We start from the raw sequence: 15,983 nt of genomic DNA on the forward strand, positions 1-15,983 counted from the left end.
GACAAGTGAGATCGATTAGGCACTATTTGATCCAACCGTTTTTGGATGAACGAACAAGTAGTGGTCTTGCCCAAATAACAGCACCTGCAGGCCGCAGTGCAAGTGCTCTAAAAGAATTTCAGTTCTAATATTACCTGAACCCTCTTTTGGTGCCAGAAATTTGACTCCAAGATTCAAATGCGTTTTGGATCATCCTTTAAAATAGGAGGCTTAAGGTAGGAGCCTTTAGCTTGCATAACTAATGGTGCCACAATCAATTCAACGTCTCATCGGATTAAGCAGTCTCCGATACTGAAAGCATCATCGGTAAAAATTATGAAACTTTCACAATCAAAACCTCAGGAGTTTCTGTCATCAAAAAAAAAAAAAAACCTCAGGAGTATCATTGGATGTAGTAGAAGGAATGAACAGGCAAATCAATAAGAACTTTGTCTTATAAGAGCCCATAGTTTTAACCCTGATAGTGTGATCGTTGTCAAGGCCCAACCCGCTATCTAATTTCTTTTAATATTTTGCTATCGTAATAAGTTTGCAGTTAGAACACAAATTTTAGATATAATACAAATATTGATGCATTTGTTTACTGGGATTTACATCTGTACATGTATTCAATGCTATTTAAAAACTATGATTTGGTACAAGTTGGAGAAAACTTATAAGGAAACCAACATACATCATTCTATTTTCTGTGTTGTATTCAAGATTATAAACTTAATTGGTATATTTTGGTTACTGGTGAGCTCCACTGTACAAGCAAATTAACTCACTCAAGTAACCCTGAAAAAAAACCACACCAAAAAATAACCGAAAATGAAATACAAAGATCTCAGTCAAATAGTTGTTATCTCTGCAGTTCTTGCTTGCAAAGAGGGCAGCAAGATATGATCCGAAGCCACTGATCGACACACTTGAGGTGAAACATATGCGAACATGGCAACTGCCTCACTTCTTCTTTGTCCCTATACTTGGCCAGGCAAATGCAGCAGTCCTATAATACAAGAAACGTAAACAGATTAAAGATCTACATAGAAACAGATTAAAGATCCACATATTTTCTCAACATTAAACCACTGAACAGGGAAAATTCAAATGTATATGTAACGAATGTATACTGTATAGGTAACCGGAGTTTTGATGTCAAAATATCTTAAGATTAGAGCTGTGATACGTGATAACATGTTAGACAATTTTCAACTACAAAAGCTTAAGTTGTGGCTTACTGGATCTTCATTTGTGAGGTCTGAGTTGCGATCATTTCTCAGCTCTATGGAGGTGTTAACTTCCTTATATCTCCAGCTAGGTAGCTGAGAGATTTGGTCATCAGATGCTGCTTTATCAATGGAGCCCATGTTCATGTTGTATCCAAGCATGCTGTTAATCAGAGGAACACAGCAACACAGCAACACAAACAGTAGGAATGGAAAAGAGTAGCTGATTGCATTCCAAGCAAGCAGAGCAATGCAGAGCACATGGAGTTTTGGGGCTCCAGGGAATGAGCTAAACCGAGAATCAAACACCCAAACATTACCCATTACAAACCATATTGCAAAGAACAGCTCAAGTGAGGTTCTACACCTGTTCATCAAATGTGTTGCCCTGCAAGATGTGCAAAATTTTATTTAATTATTGTACTATCAACAATGATATAACAATTCCCAAACATAATGACCAAAAGGAAGTAATTGAGGCATATATAAAGTACCTGGACTCTTCAACGCCTCTTTGTTGTTCTATATCCGAAAGGTTGAAACCATCTGCTTGAGAGAGATAAAGTAGCCTGTAACGACCAAATAGTAGCAGCAAATTGAGAACACAGCCTATGTCATACCCAACAATCCAAATTCTCATAGGCCAAACCGGCTTCTCCGTCTCCGAAACAGCCAGAATAATCGTCGTGATGCTTATCTGAACGACCAAAACTATGAACTCCATCATCATCCAAGTGCTGGAATTAAAAGGGTTCGATCCAAGATCAGACCTTGACCCATTTTGGTAGTGGAACACTCTTCTCAAGAAGGTGAACCACCTTGCTCTAGATATCCTCATAGCCATTCTGATCAAGAATGTAGAAGGAAGAGGTCTAGAAGACCTGGTCCTCACATTCACAGCCATTCGATTCTCTCCTGGAGAACTCGATGAAAACGAAACAGCACTGGCAGAGTTACACATTGACTCTGGTTGGAAAAGGTAATGGGTACTATGCATAGAGAGTGATTCTACTGCCCACTATCTATCTGGCTCTGGAGAAGAGTTATATGGTGTTAACGTGTCAGCTGGATTTGGGAGGCTAACATGAAATATATGAGAGTTGTATCACAAAAACTGTGCTGGCATTTTCACAAATAGGTGGTGTGCAGTTGGTTTTGACAGAAAAGCTTGGTATTAAAATATTCATGTAACCTTCATGTTTTCAATGATAGTCATGAGAGTTAAATGAGGCCAAAGGTGAAAAATACCATATGGGTTGAGTGGCCACAAGCACAATCTAGAAAACTTGTATCTCCAAGGACTCAAAGCTTCAAGCTTTTAATCAACAGCAGCAAAGTGAGCAAACCCAAAACCCCAACTTCAGAAGCTATGAAAGTCTCTCTTTCTCCAATAAAAGCTTACACCTTTAAACTCTGAAACACCCTCCAAGCAAAACCCTTTGATGGGTTTCTCTCAAATTGAGTATCTTTATTGGATTCTAACAGAAAACCAATCAACTTTTCACCAAAGATGCCAAAAACCCAGAAAGCCAGAAACTTCCAAGGCCTCAATTCTGGGACCTAAAACCCTGAAACATGCAGAAAAGGCCAAACTGTGAATATGAACAAGATCAAAGAAACTGAAGTGTATAAAAGGGGACTGGGGAAAATAGGTGTGAAGAATATGTCAGGAAGGTGAAGGGTTGGGTCTGAGATGGTGACCAAATATCAGCTACTACAGAGGCTTTGCTTTGATTCCAAGGGAATCACAAAGTTTGGAGAGAGGGAAGCTAACTCTTGTTGGCCTAACTTGCCTCTTGCTTTTGTTTATTAAGCAAGCAAAGCTGAGAGATCAGCTACTGGGCTTCTTCAACTGCAAATCTCTCTCCCATCTTTATCCTTTTCTCTGATACAAAATTAGAATAAAAGCAAAAGATATTGTTGTTTGGGTTTTAAAGATGATAAATCTGGTTTTGGAAGTTAATTCTTAATTGGAGAACAGATAAAGTGATAGTTTGACGATTACGATTAGTAATTCTTGTTTTTAAGCATCTAACAGCTTTGTTAGTTTAAATTCTGGCGGGTACAGTGCCTGGTGTGACATGTTTTGTGTTTAGCAGTTAATTTGTTGGTCACCTAATCAGATCTGCAGCTGCATTATTTTGAAGCACCATGGCCCCTCAACAAAGTTCCATATCTCATACCATTAATATTCCATTCACTGTCTCTTTTTATTTTTTATTTTTTTTATATGCTAATTGAGGTTTTGAATTAAAATCTCAATTCTCTGTTAATCGAACTAAAAGTAAAATCATACATCGTTTTAAATAAATATAGACATGTCATCTCTATTCTGATTCGTTTATAAAAACTTATGTGAATTAATCACAATGAATATTTCGGAGTTTAATTATCTAAAGTTTCAAACTAATTATCTATTAGATAATTCTTTAAAATTCAACATTAAAAAAATCAGTTAACATTACTGAAATCATTTAGTGAGTTTGTAGATAACAACTGTTCCGTTTTCAGATAACAAAGTTTCTTTGCAAATAACAACTATCTAATGATTCAAAGTTTGCTTGTAAATGGAGCTAACGATATCAGTTCATTCAATAGATTTATTATATAAAAATATTGTCAGATATTTTAATGTTTTATATGTCTTTTCAGATTCATTTTAAATAATTTAATCAAAAACCGCAGCAAATTTGTCATTTTTCCTCTAATAATTTTCTGAAAAATGAAGAGGTAGAAAAATCAGAATTAACTGATTTTTTTATTAAAAAAAAATAGCACACATATGAATCCATAAAAAAAAAATAGCATATTAAATAAAACGCACTTGCTGCCTTTTTTTATTAAAATTCCAAAATTGCATATTAAATAAAACGCATTTGCTGCATATTTCATGAAAAATGAAGATGTCTCCTCAAAAAAAAAAAAAAAAAAAAAATGAAGATGTAGAAAAATCAGAATCAGGTGTTTCTTGGACCTTAAGACTTTGAATATCTCTGGGTCAGTACAACGTCATAGAGTATTCAAAATGATTTCCTACTCCTTCAAATCCTTTAGGAGCAAGCCACGTAGCAATTGGACTGGTCTGTCGACCATTCTCAGATTTACTATTCAGCTTAATGCCTTAAACCTGCCAACAGCATAAGAACCAATATACCTTGTGGGATCTTCAAAGTTCAAGATGATTTTGTCAACCTCATGTTCATTAATTAAGTTAATCAATTTAATTAGTAGATTGAGTCTAGAGATTACAGAAGAGGAACATCTTCGTTTTGAATCAAATCACATTCAATTTTTGAAGCTAAAGTTTTTGTAGGGGAGTCTCACGTGTTTAGACCAAGAAATTGATTGCCTTAATAGGTCTCATCTACTTGATAAGGAAAATTTAAAGCCATTTAACATGATTCTTGTCTATGATCTTGGGTCATTACCCAAATTAGATCTTGACAATGGTGGCTCTAGTATTGGAACATGTTTTTAAGTATGATTCCTATATTACTAATATGAAAGAAAAGTCTAATAATTTCCAAGATTTGAAATATGAAAGACAATTTACTCTCAACCGGGTTGGTTTTGGCTTCGTCCTCCAAACTCTATTGTATAATTTCTTTTGATCTTTGATAAAAACTCAAACATGGGAAAGAAGTTAAGTCTTGTTTCGCTTCGATAAAAAAAGACAATTTGTCCGGCCTCAAATTGTATAGGACAAATATTTGTTAGGCAATTGCAATAATAATATTGAACATTCATTTCAGAAAGCCTAGCTCGATAAGTTGTTGATTTACACATTTGTTCAGCAGGAAATATACTTTTGAACAAACTTGTCTCCTTAGGATATAATTACAATCAGAAGGTACATGATTGATAGTTATTCAAACTTTTTTATATGAGTATTTCTTGAAAGAGTTTCTTTTCTGTAACATAATAAAAGCCAATTTTCCACATTAAGTAAATAAGTATGTAAGAATAAAAGAATGTAAGTTCATCTCACACGTAAAATAAAACACATGAAATAGAATAAGACCAGGATAGAGACTCCTGAAAAAAGATCAGCACACATATGAATCCACATAAATACGTTTCACAATCATAACTAATTGTTTATTAGATATCTTAAAATATCAAAACAATATAAATTTATGGTAAGCTCATCTTAATATGATCTACGTAGTATACGACTCGAAACTCATATATATGCTTGCAACGTGTTAAAGAAAGAGGATCACATTCTTAATGTGAAAAAAGGACAGCTAAAGCTACAAGGAACACAAAGAATAGATAATCATAAAAGTTAATCAAGTTTGCTATTTCGTAATTGACCACTCAAACTTGACCGTGCATAAATCTTAATTAACCTGTAATTTGTAGCAACGTGTTCTATTCAATCATTTTGGGCATCTGAGTTTAATCTTTTATCAGCTCAAGTTTAGAAGTTTCAAGGTTTCAAGCTATTGTTGCAGAAGATGACTCCTATATGTTTGCGTACGTATACGTACACATGAGGTAGAGAAATGAGATAGAAAAGAACAAAAGTTGATGAGTATGAATAAAACGTGTAATCGGATGAACTAACCGCGCGTGGACAGTCAATTAATACATATATTCGTAAACAATTAATACTTTATTTTGAATATCTAAATATACAATATTTGTCATTGTTTGAAAGCTAAATATTTTTATTATAGCAAGTTTAAAATACTACGTATGGTAGCAGATTGTGGTCACAACATCGTCTTTGCCTTGCCATATCTTAAGATTCAGCAAGCTAAAAGAGCTCAAACTTTACTTCAAAATCGAGTTGTTCTACCATGCTGAATGATTAGACACCACTGAATGAGTTTTTGGTTGCTCTATTTGAACTTGTGATCTCAACTGTACGTACTGGCCGGTTATAGTAATATGGTTGCAGTATGGCTGCTTCTATTCACTGTCATAGCCTTACTTTTTTACTGTTGATAGCTTACCTTGGTTGTTAGAGTAGTTTAGCTAAGTTATGGGTGGGTTGTCCCTTAAATTAAGGGTCAACTTTTCTGTTTCTTTTTTTTTTTTTGAACGAAATAGGTCAGGCCTTTCATTAGATTCAGCGAGCAGTACAAAAACGAAACACCCCTATGGGGTCGACAGAAAGCAATCGTTTCTTAGAACCTCATGACACCCTATTCTAGAAGAATAAAAATCCCAAAAAATCCCGAGTACACCCACCTTTTAGGAAGTCCACGCACCATTATTCTAACAAAAACCAGACACCTCGAAGCAACGGATGACAAACCATCCTCCAGGCATAAATGGTAACAACTAAGGCACTGATTTTTGCGACCCAAAAAGAAATTAAATTAAAATAGTCACACCCTCCACCATGAAAAGAGGAAGCATGACCAAACATAGAACAGACAAAATGCCACTGTGCTGATAAGCCGAGAACCACTCCCACCAACACAAATCAGACCAGCCCCCCAGGAGCCCTAGCCCAATAAAGCAAACCCACATGGAGGCCCAAGCCACCCACCAAGACCAGCCTCCATCATCCACAGCCTCCGTCAAGCTGCCATCAAAGAGTCCTTGCTTGAAATCCACACTCCAGAAAGAGGCCCAGAAGACCATCTGTGCTAAGGGTACCCCAAGGGCACCACCCCAGCAAAGTGGACCATCGCCCCTGTCCTTCGCGATCGGGGCCGAAATGCCCCATTGACCCACCACATTAGACGCCGCCACCACCATCACCGTGCAAGACGCTGTCGCAACACCCAGACCAAAGCACTCCCAGATCTGCTCCCATTGCAGGTCGCCACGACCAACACTGCCCCCTTCGCTAAGGACGCCATCAATTGCTGAAAGAACCAGATGACTGGCGGCCTTTCCAGAGCCTCGATCCATGAAGCCAACCAGAGATAGCCGACCCGCTCCTGATCCCAGCAGAAATAGGATCCCAGCATCAACCCTGACTCGAGATTCTTCGTCGATTTCAGTAGCAAAAACGACCTCCAAACCATCTTCTGTCCCAATCAACGTTCGGATTCTTCGCTGCCCAGCAGCTATGCCGATCAGAGAGAAAGGAGAGAAGCAGAGTCTCACCCCCGTAATCAAAATTTCACCGTTGCCGGCCATTTTGTCAAAAGCTGCCGCTTTCGATAAAAACTCTAGAGAGAAAACCCTGATTATTCGAAACTTTAACTTTTCTGTTTCTTTTTCTCTTTGTGTATATATAGAAAAAGCTTGTATTCAGTTTAATCAATGAAGTAATATCAGAAAATACCTTCCACAAAGTTTTCTGTCTTGTTTTCTTCATAGTATCAGAGCAGGCATTCAAGGCCTGAGTCTAGTTTCTTCTTCTTCTTGGGAAGTTCCTAAGTTCACCAATTTAAGATGGCTGGGAAAGCAGGTTCCAAAGATGATGAACCTCTTGCCAACTTTTCTGATATGGAGTCTAATCCAAATCAACGTCTTAGTTCTGTTTTGTTGAATGAGTTCAACTATCTGTCTTGGGCTAGAGCTGTTACTCTTGCTCTTGGAGGAAGGTCAAAACTTGGTTATGTCAATGGAGTTATACAGAAGCCTAAAGTTGACTCTCCTAATCTTGATTCTTGGCTGTGCAAGGATCAACTCGTCATGTCCTGGCTTATTAACTCCATGGAGAGCAAAATAGCAGAAATTTTCAGTTTTTCTGAGTCATCTATGCATCTCTGGAATAATGTCAAAGAGATGTATGGAAATCAGAATAATGCTGCTCGAGTTTTTCAACTCAAACGAGATATTGCTGATCTCCAACAGGAAGGTAAGCCCTTTGTTCAGCATCTTGGTAGCCTTACTAGTATGTGGAATGAGCTAGATGTTTATAGACCTCATACTACCGAGGCTAGTGTGTTGTTAAAAAGAGCTGAAGATGACAAGATTTTTCATCTTCTTGCAAGCTTAAGCTCAGAATATGAAGATTTGAGAAGCCATATTCTTATGAATACTGACTTACCATCTTTCAACAATGTGTGTGCTACCATTCAAAGAGAAGAAGTTCGAAAAAAAAGGTGATGAATATGGAGTCCAAGACTAGTGCATCTGAAACTAGAGCATATGCTTCTAATCACAGGCAAGCTGAATCTAACGTATACAAAGGTAAGAGACCTGACTTGAAATGCAGCTACTATGAGGGAGTTGGACATGTCAGGGATAGATGTTGGATTCTCTATCCTGAGCAGAAGCCAAAGTTTTTGAAGGAAGGCAAAGGTGCTCAAAAGAGTTGGAATCCACCAAAGGTAAACCTGGCAGCAACCTCTTCTATTCCTTCTGAGGGTAGGCTAAACTTCACAGCCAGTCCCACCACCTTAATCAATGAATTTGCTGTTTACCTCAGCAAGAAGCAAATGCATGGTGGCAGTAAAGAAACAAACATTCCTGGGATTGAAGACCACATTGCACTCCTTGGAAAATTTGCTGGCATTCTTGCAGAAACTGATTTTGTTCCACATGAAGAAGCTTCAGGTACTCTAAAATCCTTCTCTACTGCTCTAAGTGTTTGTGCTATGGATGATTATTGGATTATAGACTCAGGAGCTAAGGATCACATGACAAATAAAATTACAAATCTGCATGAGTTTGAAAAATTATCTGTCCCTTCTAAAGTATCTGTAGCAAATGGCAAAGGTGCCTCAGTTTTAGGAAAGGGAAAAATCAAACTACTTTCCAACCTTGTTGAGTCAATTTCTCTTTATGTTCATTCTTTTCCTTTTCAGCTCTTATCTGTTGGAAGAATTATAAACACATTAAGATGTCTTGTCATCTTTTCTCCTTATAATGTCATATTTCAGGATCTCATCACCAAGAAGACGATTGGTGAGGGTTTCTTTTTGAATGGTCTCTATTATCTGTCCAAGAAGTCTTTTGCTTCCAAAGCTTTCCAAGTCAGTTCAAGATCAGCACAAGAGCATCATCTGTGGCATCAACGCTTGGCTCATCCTTCAGAGAAAGTGTTGTCTTTTTTGTTTCCAAATTTGTGCAAAACAGACAATCAATGTGATGTCTGTCATCTGTCAAAATTCTCTAGGTTGCCTTTTACTTCCTCTCTTTCTAGAGCTAGTAATCCTTTTGAAATCGTTCATTCAGACATTTGGGGTCCAGTTCTTGAATCCTATGATGGATTTAAGTATTTTGTAACATTTGTAGATGATTTTACCAGGATTACATGGTTGTATCTACTGAAATTCAAAAGTGAAGTTTTGAATGTTTTTAAGGATTTTCATAAATTTGTGAACACTCAATTTTCTTCATCCATTCATGTGTTAAGATCTGATAATGGCTCTGAGTATTTGTCCAATAATATGTCACACTACTTGAGCACACAAGGCATTGTGCATCAAACTAGCTGTGTTGGTACTCCTCAACAGAATGGGATTGCTGAGAGAAAGAATCAAGACCTTCTTGAAAAAACAAGAGCACTTATGTTTCAAATGAATGTTCCAAAAAAATTTTGGTCTCAAGGTGTTCTCACTGCCACATATCTCATCAACAGACTCCTTAGTAGAGAACTTGGTTTCAAATCACCTCTTGAAGTGTTGAAAGGTAGAAAGATTGATCTGTCTCACTTGAAAATCTTTGGCTACACATGTTTTGTTAATATTCCAGCTCATCAACGTGATAAACTTGATCCTAGAGCTGATTAATGTGTCTTCCTAGAATATTCTTCTACTCAAAAGGGTTATAAATGTTATAATTATGCTACCAGGAAACTAATTGTCTCCAGGGATGTGAGATTTGATGAAAATACTCCCTATTTCACTATAAAATCATGTGAATCTGGTCAGGGGGAGTTTCTCTCTGATATGTTTCCAAGTCCTAACCTTCCTATTGATGAGGATTGCAGTTTGTTTCTTAATTCCAACACTTTAGTACAAGAAGCTCCAGCATTAGTCACTGATGTAGAAACTGGGATGCAAGAAGATCAGGAAGTTCCAGATGTAACCTCAGATATAGAAACTGATACTCAACCAGTTGTTGAAACTTCGCCTCCACCTGAAGTTGTTCTTCGTAGAAATCCATTGGTTTCTCCTCCTATTGTTGTTCTTCGAAGGAATCATCCACGAGATCGAGGTCCTCCATCCAAGCTAAGTGACTACAAAACTTACATTGCAAGGTATCCAATGACACACTCCATATCCTATAAGAAATTTTCTTCAGCTCATGCTGCCTTTCTAAATGTTCTTGATGGTACTCTATAACCTCAAAGCTTTGAGGAAGCTAACCATATTGATGTATGGAAGAAAGCTATGGCAGATGAACTTCAAGCTCTCCATGACAATAATACATGGAGTGTTGTTCAAATTCCTAAAGGAAAAAAGGCTGTTGGCAGTCGTTGGGTTTACAAAACAAAGCTTCATTCTGATGGATCCGTGGAGAGATATAAGGCTCGTTTAGTAGCTCGTGGTTTTACTCAAACATATGGAGTAGACTACAAGGAGACTTTTGCTCCTGTTGCTAAAATGAGTACAGTAAGAGTTTTGTTATCAGTTGCAGTTAACCATTCTTGGCCATTGTACCAGATGGATGTAAAAAATGCCTTTTTACATGGTGATCTTGAAGAGGAGGTCTATATGAAATTACCTCCTGGTCATCCTCAATCTCATGATCCTGAAATAGTATGCAATACACAAGTCCATCTAAGGCTTAAAGCAATCTCCTCGTGCCTGGTATGCTAAGCTAAGTTCAGTACTTGAGGAAGTCAGTTTTTGGATAGGTTCAACCAGTAAGCTTGTGGTGCTCATCTATGTTGATGATTTGATAGTAACTGGTGACAATATTGAGGAGATTCAGTCTCTCAAGCAATCTCTTCGAAACAAGTTTGCTATTAAGGATTTGGGAATTCTCAAGTATTTTCTTGGCATAGAAATGGCTGCTTCTCATAAAGGCCTCTTTCTCAATCAGAGAAAGTACAAACTTGATCTGCTGCAAGATGCAGATATGGAAGATTGCAAACCAGCTCGTACTCCTCTTGACAGCAAGCTGCAACTTAATGTATCAAGTGAGTCTTTTGCAAATCTAACCTTCTATCAAGGGTTAGTTGGTAAGCTTATATATCTCACAATCACTCGACCTAACATCTCTTACGCTGTAAGCATTGTCAGTCAATTCATGCATGCTCCAACTTTAGCTCATCTTCACATTGTGAAGAGAATTCTTCGTTATCTCAAGGGTTCTGTTAGAAGAGGTATTTTGATGAAAAACAATGGAAACACTCACATAATGGGATACACTGATGCTGATTGGGCAGGCAACTCACTTGATCGAAAATCCACCACTGGCTTCTGTACATTTGTCGGTGGAAATTTGGTTACTTGGAAGAGCAAGAAACAACTGTTGTTGCTCGTTTTAGTGCAGAGGCTGAGTATAGAGGTATGGCTGCCACTGCTTGTGAGCCCATTTGGTTAAAAGGTCTACTATCCGATTTGGGGTTTCCTAGTAGTCAACCAATGTCCATTTTTTGTGACAATCAAGCTGCAATGCATATTGCTTCTAATCCAGTGTTTCATGAAAGAACCAAGCACATAGATGTTGATTGTCACTACATTCGAGCTCAAGTCCAATCCAAGATCATTGATACTCACTACACCCGAAGCCATGATCAGTTAGCTGATATTTTCACCAAATCCCTTCCCACTGCTCAGTTTCACAGAATTTTGGGCAAGCTTGGCTCAATGAATCTCCTTGATCTAGCTTGAGGGGGAGTATTGGAAGTATGGCTGCTTCTATTCACTATCATAGCAGTATGGTTGCAGTACGTATGGTTACTTCTATTCACTGTCATAGCCTTACTTTTTTACTGTTGATAGCTTACCTTGGTTGTTAGAGTAGTTTAGCTAAGTTATGGGTGGGTTGTCCCTTAAATTAAGAATCAGCTTTTCTGTTTCTTTTTCTCTTTGTGTATATATAAGAAAAGCTTATATTCAGTTTAATCGATGAAGTAATATCAGAAAATACCTTCCACAAAGTTTTCCATCTTGTTTTCTTCAATTATGAAAAGAGTACTCATCAATGATCGATATGTACCTACTCCATTTCAATCATTCGATGATAATTCTTCAGTCGTAACTCTCACTTTCCCAACAAACGAGAATAATCATCTTCAAATTTAAACAATTGGCCCGTGCAATGGTTTGGTTCTTCTAGCCGAATGCTATGTGTACAAAAATGCTGGTTTATGTGTATGGTTAACAACTAGCAGAGAATGCTGAAGCTTCTACTGCACTAATCACCCATATATTAGCTAGCCCAAACACTAACCACCCAAGTATATATATGCATTTTCTGTTTAAGAAATAAAAATATTTCTCTTCAGTTCCGGTTTGTTTAATATCGTGGATTCATATATGAACAACTACAATACACTTTCGTTCATTCAAAAGGTTTATAATAGATCGAACAAGCCTTCAGTCCCAGAAGAAGTATAGAATCCACTAGCCACGTAAGTTTTGTCCTAATCTATGCACTTTGTGTACTTTGTTACGTTCTAGTTCGTTACTAGAATAGAAGGGATTTGATGTCAAATGAGTGGTACTATCTTACGTACAAACCTAGTTGGTTTTGTCCTAGTCTATGCACTTCGTGTGCTTTGTTATGTTCTGGTTCGTTACTAGAATAGAAGGGATTTGTATGCAGTGAAAGAGTATATATAATGTGTCAGTCTGGCCTGTGTTCCTAATATGATCTATGAATGATCTTTACTCAAAAAATTATGATCAAAGCTACACATAATTACTAGTTTTTAAAAGCACTTCTCAAATGAGTATTTCTTGAAAGAGCATCTATTCTGTAATACAAAAAAAAAGACAATTTTCTCTCACCATAAAGTAACATAAAGAATCAAACAATGAGAATTGATCTCACACGTGAGATAAAAATGCATGGAATAGAATAAGATCAGGATTGAGACTCCTTGAAAAAGATGGCACACATATGAAGCCACATAGCTACGTTTTACTCTGATAACTAATTGTTTATTAGATATCTTAGAATGTCAAACAATATAAAGTTTATGCAAAGCTCATCTTAATATGAACAATGTTGTAGATGACTCGAAACTCATTTATATGCTTGCAACATGTTAAAGAAATATAATTACATTGAAAAAAAGAAAGCTAAGCCTAGAAGAAAGAATAGAGAATCATAAAAGTTAATCAAGCTTGAACCTGTAATTTGTAGCAACGTGCTCTAATTATTACATTTTGGGCATCATAGTTTAATCTTTTATTGTATCAGCTCAGGCTTATGAGTTTCAAGGTTTCTAGCTATTGTTTGCAGAAGATAACCCGGCCCGCATATATGTTTGCGTATGTATACGTTCACATGGAAGTAGAGAAATGAGATAGAAAGTACAAAACTTGAGGAGTACGTATAGTAGTTATCTTACGGATGCAGGTGGACTAACCGCGGACAGCCTACATTTTATACCTCTAAATATGTAGTACTTATCATTGTTTCAAAGCTAAATCTGCTTATTTTAATGGTTAAGTGATAGGCGATTATTGTCAGAACTCAGAACATCATTTTTGCCTTGCCATATCCTAAAATTCTGCAAGTAAAAAGAGCCCAAACTTTAATTCAACTTTACGATTCGCGGATACTTTATTTTTTCGTTTTTTTCATGGGAAAGGAAATGAAATTTTACAATAACTTTCCTTATGTTACCAAACATCAGAATGGAAAGTAAGTCGGAAAGTTGTTAAAAAGTTTGTATTAAAATACAATAAGATAATGTATTGTGAGTAATAAATGCAAAGAAAGAAAGATGAAAAATGATTTATTTAGAGTATGGAATGAATCATTTTCCACCATATTTTCGTTTGCTTTAGGAAAAAATATATATATATATATATATATATTTTTTTGCTTCCCACATAAGAAAAGAATAGGAATTTTCCAATACTAGTTTTTTTCGCTAACTAAACGAGAACCCACATATTACAGCTCACCATCTTGTTCTATTTTTGTTTTTTGGGTTGAAAAGAAAAGGCTGGGAGCAATCCTTCAGCCCAAATTGGATGGTTGGGATGTCCAGGGCACTGGGTGGTCGGTGATGCCTAAGCCCAAAGCCCAAAGCCCAAAGCTCTCCCCACACTCCAAAGCCTTCTCAGTTGAGCTGCACACTCGCTCCACTTTCCTCACCTGACTTTTGTGTTTTTTTGGTTTTGTTTAGTATCAATCTGTTCAATGTCGAAGGAGGAGGAGGTGGCTTTCGATCTCCCTGAAGATGTTCTAGTCAAGATTCTGTGCCGGTTGCCGGTCAAATCTTTGATCCGATTCACTTGTGTCTCGAAACGGTGGCGTTCTGTTATCATTTCCACTTGCATCTCAGACGAGAACCCTCTCCGTCCACGACTCCTCCTCTGCACTTATGTTCTAGATTATTGTTCCGTATTTGAATGGCAACCCTCTCGATTTGAGTGTTTAGGAGACTTGGACATGCCCTGTTTCGGAGATAATTCATTGGTTCACCGTCCTGGATTTGTATGGGAACCTTCTCGACTCACCGTCCCGCCGGAGGTCAAATCCGGAAGCATAATGGCCTCATGCAATGGTTTGGTGGTTCTAGGCGAATTATTCCATAGCTCTTACACGAATTTGTGCGTGTGGAACCCATCAACTGGATTCTTCTGCAAAATACCTAGTCCAGAGTTTTCGATGATTGTCTCTGTAAGTTGGGGTTTTGGTCATGTCATGGCCACTGATGACTACAAACTCGTTTTCTTTGTACCCATATATTTTACAGTTCACATATTTTCAACCAGGGATAGCTCATGGAAAGTTATCAGAGGTCCTAACACATCATTCCCCCGCTGTGATGGCAAGGCTCTTGTAGTTTCTAATGGAGCAATTCATTGGGTGAGTGCTGGGATCGGGGAGCCTGCTATCTCTGCTTTTGATTTGGCAGACGAGGAGTTCCGACAATTGCCATTGCCTCGTGCTTTGATCCAAAATGAAGATATCATGAATGCAAGACCGATAGGAACTCATGTTCTCAAAGAAGGATGTCTTTCTGTATGGTCACATGGTGAATTTTGGGCGATGAAAGAGTATGCGGTCCCTGAATCTTGGGTTAAACTGTTTCAGTTTAGTGTGCTCGATTTACCAGATGTGTCTACTTTACCGTATGGTTGTTCTCCTGTTTTTGTTACGGAAGGCGGTACAGTTGTGATCCGCCTTGCCAACGGGTTTGTCAGATTCGAATGTCGCAGAGAAGAGAAACCTGTCTGTAGTGGCCGGTATGAGATTGAGGGTGGTGCGAGGAAGGGTTATTCTCAATATGATGTGACGGTATATGATGAAACTCTACTTTCGGTATAGTTAAATGTTATGCTAAATCACCACGAGGCATGAGGACTTGAGCCGTGAAAAACTAAGAACCAGAAATGAAGAGGGATTGCTCTCTGCATTCAAATTCTGGTTGGCGTTGATCTGTTAACTATTGTAGTCTGAATTCTCCACATTTCATCTATGTTTAATTGGGGATCAATCTGTTTTGTAATTTTGTTTCTCTTAATGTGTTTGCTGGACGATGCATTACTATTGCTATCAGTAAAACTTTGGTTTTATGGTTGTTCTGGACTCTAGCCATATGTTGTTCTAGCTAGCGTCCAGAAATTAAGCCTTTCCATAATGTTTGCTACAACTTATGTTAGACTTGGTTAAGTATATACAGAAATTAAATCTGTTTTCTGTGATTCTGTCAATTCTGTGTAGATTGTTTGTAATCTTGTGACCAAAAGCTATGCATTAGTATGAAGCATGGTCTTGATG

General features: G+C 37.5%; 2 protein-coding genes across 3 annotated transcripts; one reads left to right on the forward strand and one right to left on the reverse strand.

Moving 5' to 3' along the window:
• Window positions 1–556: 556 nt before the first annotated feature.
• Window positions 557–3,201, reverse strand: LOC112165866 (E3 ubiquitin-protein ligase At1g63170). 2 transcript variants are annotated; one of them, XM_024302566.2, is made up of 4 exons: window positions 2,457–3,201; window positions 1,703–2,240; window positions 1,221–1,596; window positions 842–988 (listed from the first exon to the last, which is right to left on the reverse strand). In XM_024302566.2, the coding sequence occupies exons 2-4, from the start codon at window positions 2,203–2,205 to the stop codon at window positions 842–844; spliced, it is 1,026 nt and encodes a 341-aa protein (XP_024158334.1). In that variant the 5' UTR covers window positions 2,206–2,240; window positions 2,457–3,201. The 2 variants fall into 2 exon arrangements, with proteins under 2 accessions (XP_024158335.1, XP_024158334.1); XM_024302567.2 differs by having other exon boundaries at window positions 557–988; window positions 1,703–3,198.
• An 11,195-nt stretch (window positions 3,202–14,396) lies between these two features.
• On the forward strand, window positions 14,397–15,530 carry LOC112164218 (F-box/kelch-repeat protein At3g23880). Its single transcript, XM_024300445.1, has one exon. It carries the CDS (start codon window positions 14,397–14,399, stop codon window positions 15,528–15,530), a length of 1,134 nt encoding a protein of 377 aa, XP_024156213.1.
• Window positions 15,531–15,983: the final 453 nt, after the last annotated feature.

Source organism: Rosa chinensis, chromosome 5 (assembly GCF_002994745.2).
Source record: "Rosa chinensis cultivar Old Blush chromosome 5, RchiOBHm-V2, whole genome shotgun sequence".
Classification (NCBI taxonomy): Eukaryota; Viridiplantae; Streptophyta; class Magnoliopsida; order Rosales; family Rosaceae; genus Rosa; species Rosa chinensis.

Excerpts from the sequence above, each read along its gene's own strand:
- LOC112165866 (XM_024302567.2), bottom strand. The coding sequence starts at position 2,205 with ATGCATAGTACCCATTACCTTTTCCAACCAGAGTCAATGTGTAACTCT. Across the intron at positions 1,597-1,702 it reads AGAGGCGTTGAAGAGTCCAG|GGCAACACATTTGATGAACA; the intron begins GTACTTTATATA and ends CACATCTTGCAG. Across the intron at positions 989-1,220 it reads ACCTCACAAATGAAGATCCA|GACTGCTGCATTTGCCTGGC; the intron begins GTAAGCCACAAC and ends CTTGTATTATAG.
- LOC112164218 (XM_024300445.1), top strand. The coding sequence starts at position 14,397 with ATGTCGAAGGAGGAGGAGGTGGCTTTCGATCTCCCTGAAGATGTTCTA.